At 43.8% G+C, this 14,844-nt stretch overlaps 2 protein-coding genes across 2 annotated transcripts in view; one reads left to right on the top strand and one right to left on the bottom strand.

Moving 5' to 3' along the window:
* LOC308096689 (cytosolic sulfotransferase 2-like) overlaps positions 1 to 3,154 on the top strand; it is a gene marked incomplete at its 3' end in the record, with an annotated part of 46,860 nt that extends 43,706 nt beyond the window's left edge. Inside the window, exons 6-8 of the mRNA XM_080444105.1 lie at positions 613 to 710; positions 1,278 to 1,452; positions 3,042 to 3,154. Coding sequence (XP_080300231.1) covers positions 613 to 710; positions 1,278 to 1,452; positions 3,042 to 3,154 — 386 coding nt within the window. The remainder of the gene's footprint in view (positions 1 to 612; positions 711 to 1,277; positions 1,453 to 3,041) is intronic.
* A 2,270-nt stretch (positions 3,155 to 5,424) lies between these two features.
* Positions 5,425 to 14,844, bottom strand: part of LOC308096342 (uncharacterized protein) — a 24,672-nt gene continuing 15,252 nt past the window's right edge. The window contains exons 5-8 of the mRNA XM_080443756.1: positions 14,104 to 14,377; positions 12,045 to 12,315; positions 10,962 to 11,210; positions 5,425 to 9,874 (exon numbers count right to left, since the gene is read on the bottom strand). Of these exons, the coding sequence (XP_080299882.1) occupies positions 8,946 to 9,874; positions 10,962 to 11,210; positions 12,045 to 12,315; positions 14,104 to 14,377 (1,723 nt within the window). The 3' untranslated portion in view covers positions 5,425 to 8,945. The remainder of the gene's footprint in view (positions 9,875 to 10,961; positions 11,211 to 12,044; positions 12,316 to 14,103; positions 14,378 to 14,844) is intronic.

Genomic DNA, 14,844 nt, shown 5'->3' with positions numbered 1-14,844 from the left:
TCTGCTTCCTAAAGAGCTGGAGAGCCCGGCAGACAAACACTCTATAGCTTTTTAACAAAAATATAACTGTAGCATCTATCTTTAATGTGTCCATTTGTAACCAAGTGTAACCAAAAGATTTGTTGTGTTGTGTGTATGTGTATGTGTGTTACAGTGGTGTCTGGGTCCTGGTATGTGGTATGAGCATTGTTGCGAACGCGGAAGGAGGCGCGCCTCCGCCCAAGTGGAGCTTACTATGCAACTGTGCTCGGGTTGTGTGTGTCTCTGTCCGTGTGTGTCTCTGTGTTCACGCTTTCATTGGCTCGCGCCCCCATGTGACTCACGTCCGTGCACTGCCTGTAAGCAGCCGCCAGAGTGCGCCAGAGTGCGCCAGAGTGCACCACCAGGAATGTAGACGATGCTCTGATTAAAATGCACAACAGCCTGCAACATGCCTAAACCAAACACATTTCACAAACTCTTCTGGCGGCCCTGTTCTCACTAATTTCACTGTACCACCCACTTCTCTACAATTGCTCATTCCTTTCGATTCTTCTTATTGTTATTTTCGAGCTGCGTTCGCTTCCAGCGTTCGCGCGTCTTACTTGTGTTGTGTGTCTATGTGTGTTACAGTGGTGTTTGGGTCCTGGTATGAACACGTTAAAGGCTGGTGGGACAGGAAACAGAACAACCCTCATATCCTGTACCTGTTCTATGAGGACCTGGTTGAGGTCAGTGTTCCGCCGTTCGCTTCAATCTGTACTGTGACTGAGTAAGTAAGTGTGAAACAGATGCTTTATTCTGTGTGTGTGTGTGTGTGTGTGTGTGTGTGTATGTGCGTACGTGCGCGCGCGCGCTGAAATGTAACTAATATTTAATGTAGAGCGAAAACAAAGAAGTCACTAGTATTAGTATTGAGCCCTGAGGGACTCCACTCAACAACGTACAGTATGGCATTGGTTAAGGCATTGGTTCTCAAAGTGGGGTCCGGGGACCCCCAGGGGGTCCACAGCTAAATTAGTTAATATAGCGTCACAATCATTTTAACCACTTAAAACATATTTTATATTTTGGCTATTTATGAAAAATCTTGGACATTTGTGGAAATCTTTAATATTTTTTGAAAGCAAACATTTTTAACTCAAATCTTTGCTTCTGGTGGTGCCTGGCACATACCATTTGTCAGATGGGGGTCTGCGGCCAAATGCATATCATTTTGGTGGTCCTTGACCTGAAAAGGTTTGAGAACCACTGGTATAAGGGGTTATGTCAAAGTCAAGATCTCCGCTGTCTTACAGGACACGGTACGAGAGCTGGACCGCCTGTGTTCTTTCCTAGGACTGTCTCCCACCACGGACGACAAACAGATGATCAGACAACTGGTCCACTTTGACAACATGAAGAACAACAAGATGGCCAACTGCTCCACCGACGAAGCCTTAGATTTTAACATCTCGCCTTTCCTGCGCAAAGGTCAGATGTGTGCGTATGCGCGCACGTGCGCACGTGCGTGAGTGATTGAGTGCTAATGTCAGCCCAGGGAAATTCAGGAGCAATTCACAATAGGCCTTTTAATACAATATTATTAAGTTTACCAAAAAGTTTCCCTAGGAACCACGTGGGGGAAAGGAGGGTGTCAATGATGGGCATCACTTCCTGTTGTCAGTCATTCAATTCATTTGAGGGATCAAATCAGTCAACAATAATGAGGGAACAACCTGAAAGGAAAAAAAGGGTCATATTAGTCTGCTTACTTACCCTACAAGGTCTCCCTCCACACAGCTGATTCAAATTAATGATCAATGCTTATTATCAAGCACTGAAGTCACTTAACAAACACCATTTAATCCCCATGCAGAGATAGGCCTACAGGTGTCACAGCAGCAACAGCAGCCAGTAAAAATGACACACAAGACAGGAGTTATATATATTATATATTAGGCTACAGCTAAGAGAAATGTCAAGAGACGTTAATCATTAATGTGAATCAGCTGTGTGGAGGGAGATCTTGTAGGGAAGGTTGTGTTCTCACATTATTATTAGCCTCGATCTCCAGGCTTTTATTGTTTAGTTCACTGACACAGACCACTCAAATGAATTGAATGACCGACAACAAGAGGAGATGATCTCCATCATTTATGCAAAGCCTCATGGGACACTGGAGGCCTTGGGACACTCAGCAAAAAAGGTCTATCCCAGACAGGGATAGACAGCTCACCCACATGAACCCTATAGGGGGGCCAAGTACTTGCCCTGGGGGACTAGGGTTGTACCGATACCGACGCTAGTATCACAAAAGCTGCCAATACTGTCTAAAATGTTGGTATCTGTATTGGCAAGTATGCCAGTCTATGCCATTCCAATACCACGTCATTTATCACATGATGATATTTATTTAACTTGTAGCTTCACTTCAACAATTATTAATGGAATTTCATAGATCAGTGGTTCTCAAACCTTTTAATTTCGAGGACACACATAACTCTGAGAGTGTACAAATGGAACCCTTACGGGTCCATTTGGTTGCATGTGTACACTTTCAGAGTTACACACCTGTAAGGGTCCATTTGGTTGCATGTGTACACTCATAGTTACAGACCTGTAAGGGTCCATTTTGAACCCCCTCAAGGAACCCAGATGGTCCCTAGACCCCACTTTGAGGACCACTGTCCTATAGATTTGTTTAAATTACACACTGGTATCGGATGGGTTCTTATGTGTTATGTGTAAGTTAAGGGATCGGAATCGGTATCGGAAGGAGGAAATGGTGTCGGTACATCTCTATGAGGGACCCCGGTCAACAAAGTATATAGGGTTCTAAAGCCTGCAAGGCAAGTTTATTTCTACAGCACATTTCATACACATGGGTAATTCAAGATGCCTTACATATGTCATAAAACGGCATTTCAAGATGAAAAAAGGCATTTAAAAGCATGAAAATACTGACTACTTTATACAGTACTGGAGTTGAGGACTTTGTCCATCACTGGCCACACGGGGGAGTGATAGAGTTAGAGAGAAAGAGTCACATTGACCTTGTTTCCACATGTCTGTTGTTACAGGGAAAGTTGCTGACTGGAAGAACCACTTCACGGTGGCACAGAGCGAGCAGTTTGACGAAGACTACAAGAGGAAGATGAAAAACCCCCGGCTCCAATTTCGTACAGCTCTATAATAGGCGACCGTAATGCACTCTAAACAAACACAATGAATAAATAGTAAACATGACCAAATGAAGACATTTCAACTTGTCTCATATTTATTTGAAACCAGATACTTGTATTATGGAGGATGCAGCACACACACACATACAACCAAAGGTTCAATGAGGGAGAATTAATGGATGGATGGATGGATGAATGAATGAATGGAACACCGTACCACTACCCAGTGGTTCTCAACCTTTTCTGGATGCAGGGCCCACTTGAAAATCTTGAAATCTCGATTTTTCAGAGCATGTTTATTTTAATGATCAATCAATCAATCAATCAATCAATCGATTGTTTTTCCGGCATGGATCAATGGAGCCAACGTAGTATACTTTGAGTTGCTATTTTTCGGTGTCACAAAAAAAACATTTTTTTTTTCCTCCAAGGTTTTAAAGAAGAAGAAACAATTCAATTTAAATTTAAATCTTTAGTGTTTTTTGCCTATTATTTGGGGGACCCATTTGCACCAGTGGGCCCCGGGCCACAGGTTGAGAACCGCCGCTCTGGACTGTTGCCTATAGACCATATTGGAATTTAACATTGAAAGTGCCGCCACCCGGGGTGGCTACTTTCATTGACTTCATAGAAACATGGCCGCCGTGTGAATATGGTCTATGAACTACAGCGGGGTACAACTGAAAGTATTAACTAATAACTATGGCCAGTGGTCCCCCCGTCCCCTATTCTTAAATCTGACACAAGCTGCAAGACCCCCCACACGTGCGCGCATGCATGTAACACGCACGCACGCACACACACACTCGTGTTTTTCAGACCATGTTAACCACTTAAACGACTTATCGTCGCTGTCGGGTGGAAACCTTGAATGTACAAAACCGCTGTGACAATTACAATAAACATAACTAGATCAAAGATGGAGATATGAGGCTTCTGCCCGACAGCAACGACACACTTCTTCTCGTACGACGAATAGCGGAAATAGCCGATCTACAAGCTCACGGCCGTGTCGTGAGCTTGGATTGGACTGTTTTCACTATTATTTATTGTTTAGAAAACATTACTTTTTGACTATTTCTGACTATAAAATGACCCAAAAGTTATGACAAGGCCTCAGTCCCCCCCTCAGGCCCTGGACCCCATGGTTGGGAACCACTGAACTATGGCACATGATACTGCATACGTTCCACACAGCAGCCTGTCAATAGCTGATGGAAGGTACAGAGCAGCTGGTACATCAGGTATTAAAAAGGAGAAACAGCATTTTACTGATACAGTGATATCTGACAGGGTGGGGGGGGGTCACTGGAATGTCGAGAACAATACAAGGTCTTTTGTACTGTTGATACGAAAACAAATCAAGCACTTCATTCATTACTGTACATCACAGGGAGGAACTACCGGACTACCCCCACCACGAGGTAACAGCCAAACAACTGATCCTGCAACAGGAAGAAGACTTGGCTCTATCGGGCCAGCTAGTGTACAGTACACAGTAAAAACCTTGAGGAGAGTACAAATGGAACCAAAATGGACCTGTAAGGGTGTTCGTTCAATTAAAGGTAGTGTAAGTGATATTGTATGGTTAAAACAAAAGGTTAAAGCTCTATATTGCTGCTGCCGGGCAGAAACCTTATCTTCGTATTCTAACCTTTTATGTTTTTTTGTGAATTAACGCCCTACTTGATCACACTACAGCGTCACACAAAAGTGTGAGCAAAAAAAAAGAAAAAAAAAAAATAGCAGATCCAAAAGCTAAAAAAAACACGGCGCAAAGTGACACGTTTTGAGCTTATCGATCTGCTACTTTTGCTATTTTTTTTATTTTAATCCTGAAAAGTAACAGTTTTTGACATATATGAGGTTTCCACCCGACAGACGATATTCTGACAGTAATCACTGCTATAGAGTGTTCAGTAACAGAGGTCTCCCCGATAATTAATAAGCAGAAAATACATGTTCAGGTGGGACACCAATTTCATCCAAGCTCGAGAGACAAAAAAAATTATCAGATTTTATCAGCTTCAGTTTCGTAGTGAATCAGTTCAAATTGTGTGTGCAATATCACTTGTTTATCCCGTATCCTGTATGAGTTCTCTATCCTGATTGGATAAAATTTGTATCCCGACCTGAAAATGCATTTTCTGTTTAATAAAGAGCTGGAGAACGAGGGAGCTTACTGAACCTTTAACACTGATTCTATAGTTGTACTAGGGTGGAATCCCTCTCTGCTATATTCAGCATCAACGAGTTTAAGACTGATACTGTAAGAGGCTAAACATTTAACAATGGCAAAAAACTAAAACAAAACAAATGTCAACAACAACCTTGGCTGCAAGTTGTAACAAATATATTACAAAATATCCTTCATCATATCAGTTCCAGAACTCAGCCGCAGTCAGACGGATTTCGTTCCACTATCTGGCGTCATTCTCAAAGTAACATGACTTGTCCTCAAACTTCCCCCCACAAAAAACATCAAGATCCTTTTTAGATTGTCTTTCACAGTAAAATGCATCTTGTACCGTTTGAATACTTTATTTTTCTTTTTTCTTTCATAGACATCAAAAATAACAGTATTTACACAATTTCTTATACGTCGCGTATTTCAAAGATAGTTTCCTCTCGAGTAGTAAAAAATACTTCATTCTAGTGCTCAGGATAAGTGCTCCGTTATGGAGTTCTGCGTACAATTGGAGAGTTCTGAGGTCCATGCTTTAAGCCAGTCGTGTGTGTGTACGTGTCGCTGCAGCCCTGAAAAGCGGTGTAGCGTTCATTTATTGTTGCAGTCGGGCAGAAACCTCTTATCTCCATATTTTTTACTTTTTGTGTTTTTTCGTAAATTAATGCCCTATGACGTGATCATACTAGAGTGTCACACAAAAGCATCAAAAGTAGCAGATCTACAAGCTCGAAATGCGGCGTGAAGCGCCGTGTTTTGAGCTTGTCGATCTGATACTTTTGAATTTTTATCCTGAAAAGTAGGCTAACAGTTTTGGACATATGAGGTTTCCACCCTACAGAGACGATATATAAATAGACCACACTTTGGGATTAGTGTACCGTAACAAAATGGTTTATGATTACATTTAAGTTGTATACTAGTAATAATTGTATACTAGTGTCATAAAAAATGCAGTCGTATAGGCTTCAATGGTTCGTGTTTTTAGCCGCCTACACCAAAATCACAAAGCAAAAACGCATCAACCTCAATGCTGAACGTGGTGTCTCTGGAATCTCATACTGTAATTACAGATCATTTTAGCTAAAAGCTAAAGGCCTCAGCAACAGCTTCACAGGTCATCAGCCTTAATGAATATCAGCTGTTTTTTCTCTGGCGGTTTTATGTAATAAGCTTCACATTAGCGTACGAGGAAGACTGCATGATTCAGTCTTGATGATTCATACCTCGTCGCACGGCAGTGTCGCTTACTGGAAAAAGCCGATCTACAAGATTATAACGCGTCACATCGCGGCTCGTTGTGAGCAGCTTGTCGATCTGCTATTTTCGGGTAGCAACACTAGGCTACGACGACTGAGTATAAATAAAGCATAACGTTTTGATGGGTTATTGCAGTGAGAGGCTATGATGAGAGTTATCCCTAAGTAAGAGCTTTACAGATATATAAACATTAACATGAAACCAAGCACTTACTGTTATGTATGGCACATTAGTTATTTTACATAACATACACATTATGCACAATGAATGAAATATAATGGACAGCAAATGAACAGTAGCATAGAAATGAAAGTCACTATTGTTCGTGTAACACCCCCTTCGCAGATACAACGGGCGCTTAGAGCCACATTCATTGTTAAAGGACGACTTCAACCATAACTGGTCCTCACTAATGCTCATTATAAGATGGCACCATTTTTGTCTACTCACTCCCTGTCTCAGAGGGCCCTCCAGTGACATCATCGATGCGGAATCCAACCTAATAGAAACTGCAGGCTTTCTATTCCTGGCAAGTTAGCATGCTATGATAGAAGACATTGTTCTCGCGTTAATAAAAAAAAATAGGAAAATCTTGTAAAAAAAAAAAAAAAACTAATGATGATGTCACTGGTAGGCGGGTTTCTGAACTGTCCACAGCCCTACTCTGAGACACAGACCTAATAGACAAACATGGGTACCATCTTTTAATAAGCAGGATCAAATATATGAAGATAAGCTGAAAATGGGGGAAGCGGTCCTTTAAGCCACGTCACTCAAACAGCCCCTGGTTCTAAGCACTGCTTCTCCAGACAGGTCAGAGGTCATTGATGGTGCACACGTCATGCAGTATGTTCCAAAAATATTGTCTGCAGTCGTTGTTGTCGTCGGGTAGAAACCTCATATCTCTATGTAACAACTTTTAATGTTTTTTTTGTCGTTAATGAATGCGGTCAAAAGCAGCCAAAATAGCTGATCCGTGGCTAGTAGTGGGGTTTTTATAAATATTGGAAAGTATTAACAAGAGCTTGTTGTGACTAAATAATAACTACATTGGATCCATTGGAACAGAGGTTATTTCCTGAAAAGCAACGGTTTTGGAGATACAAGGTTTCTGCCCGACCGCGGCGATTTGATACGATATCGTCTCTGTCGGGTGGAAACCTCAGATGTCCAAAACTGTTACTTTTCAGGATTAAAATTCATAAATAGCAAAAGCAGCAGATCTACAAGTTCAAAACGCGTCGCTTCGCGCCGCTTTTCGAGCTTGTAGATCTGCTACTTTTGATGCTTTTGTGTGACGCTGTAGTATGATCAAGTAGGGCGTTAATTTACGAAAAAACTGAAAAAAGTTAGAATATGGAGATAAGAGGTTTCTGCCGGACAGCAACGATATGGTTCGACAAAATTGAACACCTGCATAAATCTTAAGCCAATTGGTATCGGGACCTGCTAAAAAAATATACAATAAAATGAAAAGACAAGGTAAATGTATATGTGGCACAATATACTTAAAATGATGCCATTTAATTGACACAGGTGTGTGTGTGGGATATAGAGAGAGAAAGAGAGATAGATAGACAGAATGATTAATTCATTAACTGTCCTCATCATAACAAATGTAGGCAATATCCACACCCCAAAATGTCTTTCCTCTTTTCTTCTCAAAAGAAGTCCCATTAGAACAATATATTGATTCTAAATGTAGAAATTCTAAATGTGTGTCAGTTTGTTGTCCAGGCGTTCTGGACAGCGTTGATAGGTGGGTTTGGTGCCTGGCTCATTGGTCCTCTTGCTTCCAGGTTGTTGGTTCAGAGTTTTAACCGTTTTCCCCCGGGCGTGACTATTGTGGGCATGTCATCATTGTAGGCGAGAATTTGCAATTAAATGTTCGAAAATAGCAGCAATACAAACTCGCAAACGCGCTCACGATGCGAGCTTGTAGATCGGCTATATTTTGTCTCTTTTCGACTACGAAGGGTTAACCCAGAACCTTTCCCTGAACGGGGAGGTATACGTCATGAAAAGAAACTTGTAAAAGGAAAAATAGCAGATCTACAAGCTCACAACGCGTCATGTCACGTTGCGATGCGTTGTGAGCTTGCAGAATCGGTGAAACCACACAGTGTGGTTCACTTAGCTCTTGTAGCCGAAAAGAGCCAAACTAATTTCGACAAAAAGAAAAGGAGAAAAGAAAGTGGTTAACCAGCTTTCGCTAATAAAATTGCCGGTCGGCTGCGTTTGCGTTGTGAGCTTGTCGATCGGCTATTTTCAGCGTAAGCTTTTCCCCACGATAACAGAAAACAGAAAAGACACTAGGATAGAGCCCTGAGGGACTCCGGCCCAACCATTTTAAGTGGTTAAAGGTCTATAATCTCACTGCTGACGCTGTTGGTATCGTCCAGTCGGCTCACCTCCAGGTAGCTCCGTGAGCCCTGCTGCGCGTACTTACCGCCGACGCCCCTAACCCCCCGCAACCTGTCCGAGTCCGGGGTGAGGAAGGGCCGCGTGTCGTCCGCCCCCTCCTCGCCCTCCCCCAGGTGTCCCGTGGACGCGGTCCTGGAGGGACGCAGGGACACGGGGCAGGACACCGAGGAGGGCACGCTGCCTTCCCACCGGTGACCCCCCTGGTGGGACGGCGTCGGCGGAGCGGTCACCTGCCTGCTGGGCACGCTGCTCATGACGCTGCCGCCCCCCAGCGGCACGGAGGACTCCGCGTCGCTGCTGTCGGAGAGCAGCTGGGGGTCGCTGTTCCGGCGGAGCCAGGGTCCGTTCCCCTGGCCGCCGCTCCCGTAGCCCGGCGAGGGCGGGTACGGCGACGAGGGCCCCAGGGACAGAGGCTGGAACAGGCTGCCCGCTCCCAGCAGGTGCTCGCGGTGCAGGGCGTCGTCGATGCTGCGGCCCAGGTCGATGGGCGACGGCGGCCGCAGGTCGAACTCGTACAGGGACAGGGAGGACGGGTCGTCCAGGTCCTTGTCCTGCTGCTCCAGGCCGAGCTGCGGGGGCCGCCCCAGGGCCTGCAGCCTCAGCAGGGAGCCCGTGGAGCCGTCGGAGAAGAGGCCCCGGTCCGCGGAGCGCGCCCTCTGGTTGCGTCCGTGGTTGCTGTCTTTGACGTGCTGCTCGTGGTTGTTCTGGTTGCGGATCAGGCTCTTGCTGATGTCGGCTCCGGGCGGGCGCTCGTGGAGGCCGGCCCAGTTGTTGGGGGGCATCTCCCCCGTTCCTCCCCCCGCTCCCCCTGCTCCTCCTACACCCCCCACCCCGTTGCTCTCAGACTTCTTGCAGGGCTTCCCTGGAAAGGCGGGGCGACAGATAATTTTATATATATATTCAGATAAGGTGAAAAACACTGTACTTATGATATGATTTGGCATTCTAATAAACAATTCGTTATATCGTTGCTGTCGGGCAGAAACCTCTTATCTCCATATTCCAGTGTTTTTTTCATAAATTAATGCCCTACTTGATCTCCAAGTACAAGCTCGAAACGCGAGCTTGTAGATCTGCTACTTTTGAATTTGAATCAGTTTTGGACGTGCGAGGTTTCCACCCGACAGAGACGAAATAAAAGTTGTTTGAACAGCTAAATCTGTTCAAAATTTCAGTTGAGAAGTTTTGAGATGTCAGCAGTGGAAGAGGTTCAACCTGGTAAACTCACCTAAACTCCCAACAAATACAAGGATTCTTATATCATCAATTTGCATTTCATTTAACCTTTTACAGTAGAGATGCTTCCAGAGCATTGCAAATATAATTGGTTGTGAATGCTAGACATTTACAACGTTCATTTATAGGCCAATATTGTCAATAGTATGTAGGCCTACAACTAGCTACTGTACTTCCTCCACTGGTGATGTCATCACTTTGCAGTTCCATTCTGCTACCTGCAGGTGTCACCTTTTCAAAACTTCTCATTTTAATTGACAGCAAAGGTGTCAATTAAAGTCATTTTAAATCATGTCCATATATTTATATGAAAAAGCAAGCTGATATTGTTGTTGAGATATTGTCTGCTGCCCTACCTGTAAGGCTTTGGACTATTTTAGACCAGCGGGTGTGTCAAAGGAAACACATTGTAAGTAAGTAAGTAAGTAAGTAAGTAAGTAAGTAAGTAAGTAAGTAAGTAAGTAAGTAAGTAAGTAAGTAAGTAAGTTAGTTAGTTACTCGCTCGCTCGGTTGGTCAGTAAGTAAGTGAGCAAGTACACATTATAAAAGGACATTTGAATTCAGTAAAAAGGAAGAACATTTTTTATCGCCTTAACAGGAAACACCTAGTCAGAACAGAGAGTAACGAAAATACAATATAAAAGGACATTTGAATACAGTAAAAACAAAAGAAGTTAAAATACTTTTTACAGATCTACTGTACCGTACTGTACCTGTAAGGCTTTGGACTATCTTAGACCAGCAGGTGTGTCTGTGGGAAGAGGCTGCAGATTGCCCGGGGGACGGGAGCTCTCCTCCGGCTCTGCTGTCCCCGGACCCCCCCTCCTCGCTCCCCGGACCCCCACTGGGCCTCCAGAACACCCAGGAGCCCAGGAGCAGCAGGGAGAAGCCCCAGGCCAGCTCCAGGAGCCGTGCCCAGAAGTGCACCAGCCACCAGCCCCAGTTGAAGCGCCTCCAATCCCCTAGGGAGTAAAGTTGACATCGTTGTTGATGATTAATTGTCGTACAAATAATAATATTAACGATTCAATTGTGTTTGTTGGCATTGAACATTGGAACATATTTTAATCAAAATTACATTTCTGTTTGGGCTTTGTAACAAAGCAGATATGACAAGTAACGTAAATAATATACACGGAAATCACCAATAATACCAATAATAGACAATACCAATAATCTAAATAAATAATGTACTATGGCCAAAACAGGCTATACTTAACACATTAAGACCGGGAACGCATCTGTGTAACCACTTAAACCATCATTTTATACTTTGGCTTTTCAAAAATAGCAGATATACAAGCTCATAGCTTGTATATCTGATAAGCTTGTAGATCTGCTATTTTTGAAAATGTGTGCAAATCTTAGAATATATATATATTTTTAAAGCGAACATTTGTAACTCATATCTTTGCTTCTGGCCTGGGGGGGGGGTCCCTGCAACATTTGAGATGGGGGTCGGCGGCCAAATACATTTTGGGGGTCCTTGACACGAAAAAGTTTGAGCGCCACTGATATAGCAACATAAGTGTTTTCAATAAACATTTTTTTATATACTGATTTAGAAGACATTTGTAGAATCTCCAGAAGCAACTTTCACGATTTTTCACTGCTATTTTTTAATAGCCCAAATATATAAAAAAATTACACGGATTTGTTCCCGGCCTAAATGGGTTAAACATTGTATACTTTCAAAAATAGCACAAATAGCATATCTACATGCTACAAATATACAAAAACAATTGGGAGTATCTAAAGCAATGATGGCCTTTATGTGACTGTGACAGAGGCCTTACCTAGGAGGCCGTAGAGCCACAGGGTGGCGTGGACGTGCAGGCCACAGCACAGTGCCCCCAGGAGGGCGCACACAGCCAGCACTCTCCCCAGGATCAGCCCGGTCCTCCTGCCGCGCGACCAGGGCTTGATCCCCTCCGTCTCGTCGGAGGGCGCCGGCAATCCGGGGCCGGCCACGGCGGCGGTGGTGGCGGTGGCCGGACCGCGGAGCCGTGGGAACACGTAGCAGAGGAAGCCCAGACACACCGCCAGGCCCCAGCACAGAGACAGAACCTGCAACATAGTGGTAGGGGTACGATATGGTCTAATCAGACTTAATTTTGGCCAGCATTTATTTCCAGAGGGCCATACTGACTTCGATAAAGTGAGTGAATGGCCACACATAGTACAATTGAATTGAAACTTGAAACACACAGTGCTGAATTATGTTAAAACTGCATGAATTTGGTAGACATGCCAGACTACTTTAGAATAAGGTCCTTGCTTTGACAAAAATGTTTATTTATTATTTTTTTTTTTACAGTTGTACTGTACTGTATCACTCTGGTGTACTTTGAGGTTATGAAAAGATTACTTACATAAAAATCCACGTCAATGCCGTATCGACTTTTAAATTAACCTATACATTTATACAGTATCTTATCTTATCTGTGCCACTCCATAGGTCACTGATAAAACACATTACATTACGTTATATACATTACATTATAAACATAAAACATTTGAGTACGTATGGACGGAGGAATGCAGGTATGTACTCAAATGGTAGATTTTAATTACTATTAATTGGAGTTGAGTTAAATTAATTTGTCTCAAAACCATTAACATATGGCAGCCTTTTAGTTTAGGTCCGGCCCCCGGGCCGTATGCTGCCCATGTGTGATCTAAAAGATTATCCATAATTCAATCAAATAATCGATGTTGGTCACGGCCGCACGAACTATGTTCAGATTATGGAAACGTACATCCTCTCAACAATAACCCATTTAAACACGATGCCTCATTTATACTGAGTCGTAGCCTACGGCAGTGTCACTTCCCGAAAATAGCCGATCTACAAGCTCACAGATGTGTTGCGATGCAATGCGTTGTGAGCTTGTAGATCAGCTATTTTGGGTGAGCGACTGCTGTAGACGAGGTATATATAACTCAGGCTAAATGAGGCTTTGCTCATTCCACGCTCTGCGGCCGGTATCCAGTCTTCCTCGGACGCTAATGTGAAGCTTATTACATAAAACCGCCAGAGGAAAAAAACAACAGCCAGAGACGCAGCTGACATTCATTAAGGCTGATGACCTGTGAAGCTGTTGCTGAGGCCTTTAACTGTAGCTAAAATTATCTGTATTACAATATGAGATTCCACACCACATTCAGCATTGAGGTTGATGCGTTTTACTTTGCTTTGTGATTTTAGTGTTGGCTAACCTTTTCATGTCAAGGACCCCCAAATGTCTATGTATTTGGACACTCATCTGAAAAGTTTATCTGCCAGGGACCCCCATAGATCAGCAATTCAAAAAATGCTGATCTACAAGCTCACAACGCGTCGCAATTGCGACACGTTGAATAGCTTACGGTCCGTGTAAAATAGGGCATTGGTTCTCAAAGTGTGCCCCGGGGACCCCCAGGGGTCCTTGCGGGGGTTCCAGCCAGGGGGTCCCCAGCAAAATATGTTAATACAGCATCATTTTAACCACTTTATACATTTATATGTTGACTATTCAAAAATAGCAGATCTACAAGCTCACAGCTTGTGCATCTGCTATTTTTGGAAAATATTGGAAAAATATCAGAAATGTTTGACATTTTTAAAATAATTTTACACAAATCTTCTCTTCTGGGGGTCCCTGGCACAAAACCTTTTCAGTGGGGTGGGGGGGGGGGGGGTCCACGGCCAAATAGATATTTGGGGGTCCTTGGCATGAAAAGGTATGAGAACCACTGAAATAGGGTTAAATTGATTCTGATGCTATAACAACTCATTTTGCTGGGGACCCTCAAGTACCCCTGGGGGGGGGGTCCACGGACCCCCACAATGAGGGTCTAAGCCACAGTCCTTACCTGCAGGGTGACGGGCACGGCGGGGGACAGTGCGGGGGACAGCAGGTCGGCGGCCAGCAGCAAGGTGCACTGCAGCACCGCCAGCACGGCCACCAGCGGGGGGCGCTCCAGCGTGGGCGGCAGCGCGCTCACCTCCACCACCCGCAGGGACAGCAGCGCCAGCGCCGCCTGCGTCCACACCAGCAGGTGCAGGGGCAGGTTGTAGAGGGCGGTGACGGCCGGCCGGGGCATCAGCTGGCGTGCGCCGTACGGGTCGATCAGGAAGAGAGCAGCCCTGGAATCGGAAATTCAAAGATTTAAAAAAAAATCTACTTTTTTATTGTCACACGTCACACAGGTTTACGCAGAGGGAGAGCAGTGATGGAAAAAGAACTCAAGTATTTTACTTAAGTAAAAAGTACCAATACTGCAATGTAGAAATACTCTAGTAAAAGTTCGGAATTCAAAAAATTTACTTGAGTAAAAGTACAAAAGTGTTGTTATCAAAATGTACTTAAAGTATCAAAAGTAAAAGTACTCGTTACGCAGAATATCCTGTTTCACAAGTTTTCAAATGTATAAAAGTCAACGTTTCAATCACTGAATCTTCATCAATTCTTCATCAAGAATTCCTGATAAAGATCAGTGAAGATCAATGAAGACCATGGGTGTGGACCTTATTCTTCTTTTACATTCTGTCGTTTGTCCTGCAATTCTGGGCATTTGGATGTGCGTGCACCGTATCCACATATTATTATTCAT

Source organism: Gymnoscopelus braueri (assembly GCF_963280865.1).
Source record: "Gymnoscopelus braueri genome assembly, chromosome: 12".
Lineage (NCBI taxonomy): Eukaryota > Metazoa > Chordata > Actinopteri > Myctophiformes > Myctophidae > Gymnoscopelus > Gymnoscopelus braueri.
The sequence above is the reverse complement of the archived record's forward strand: the minus strand, read 5'-3'. Positions and strand labels throughout refer to the sequence as shown.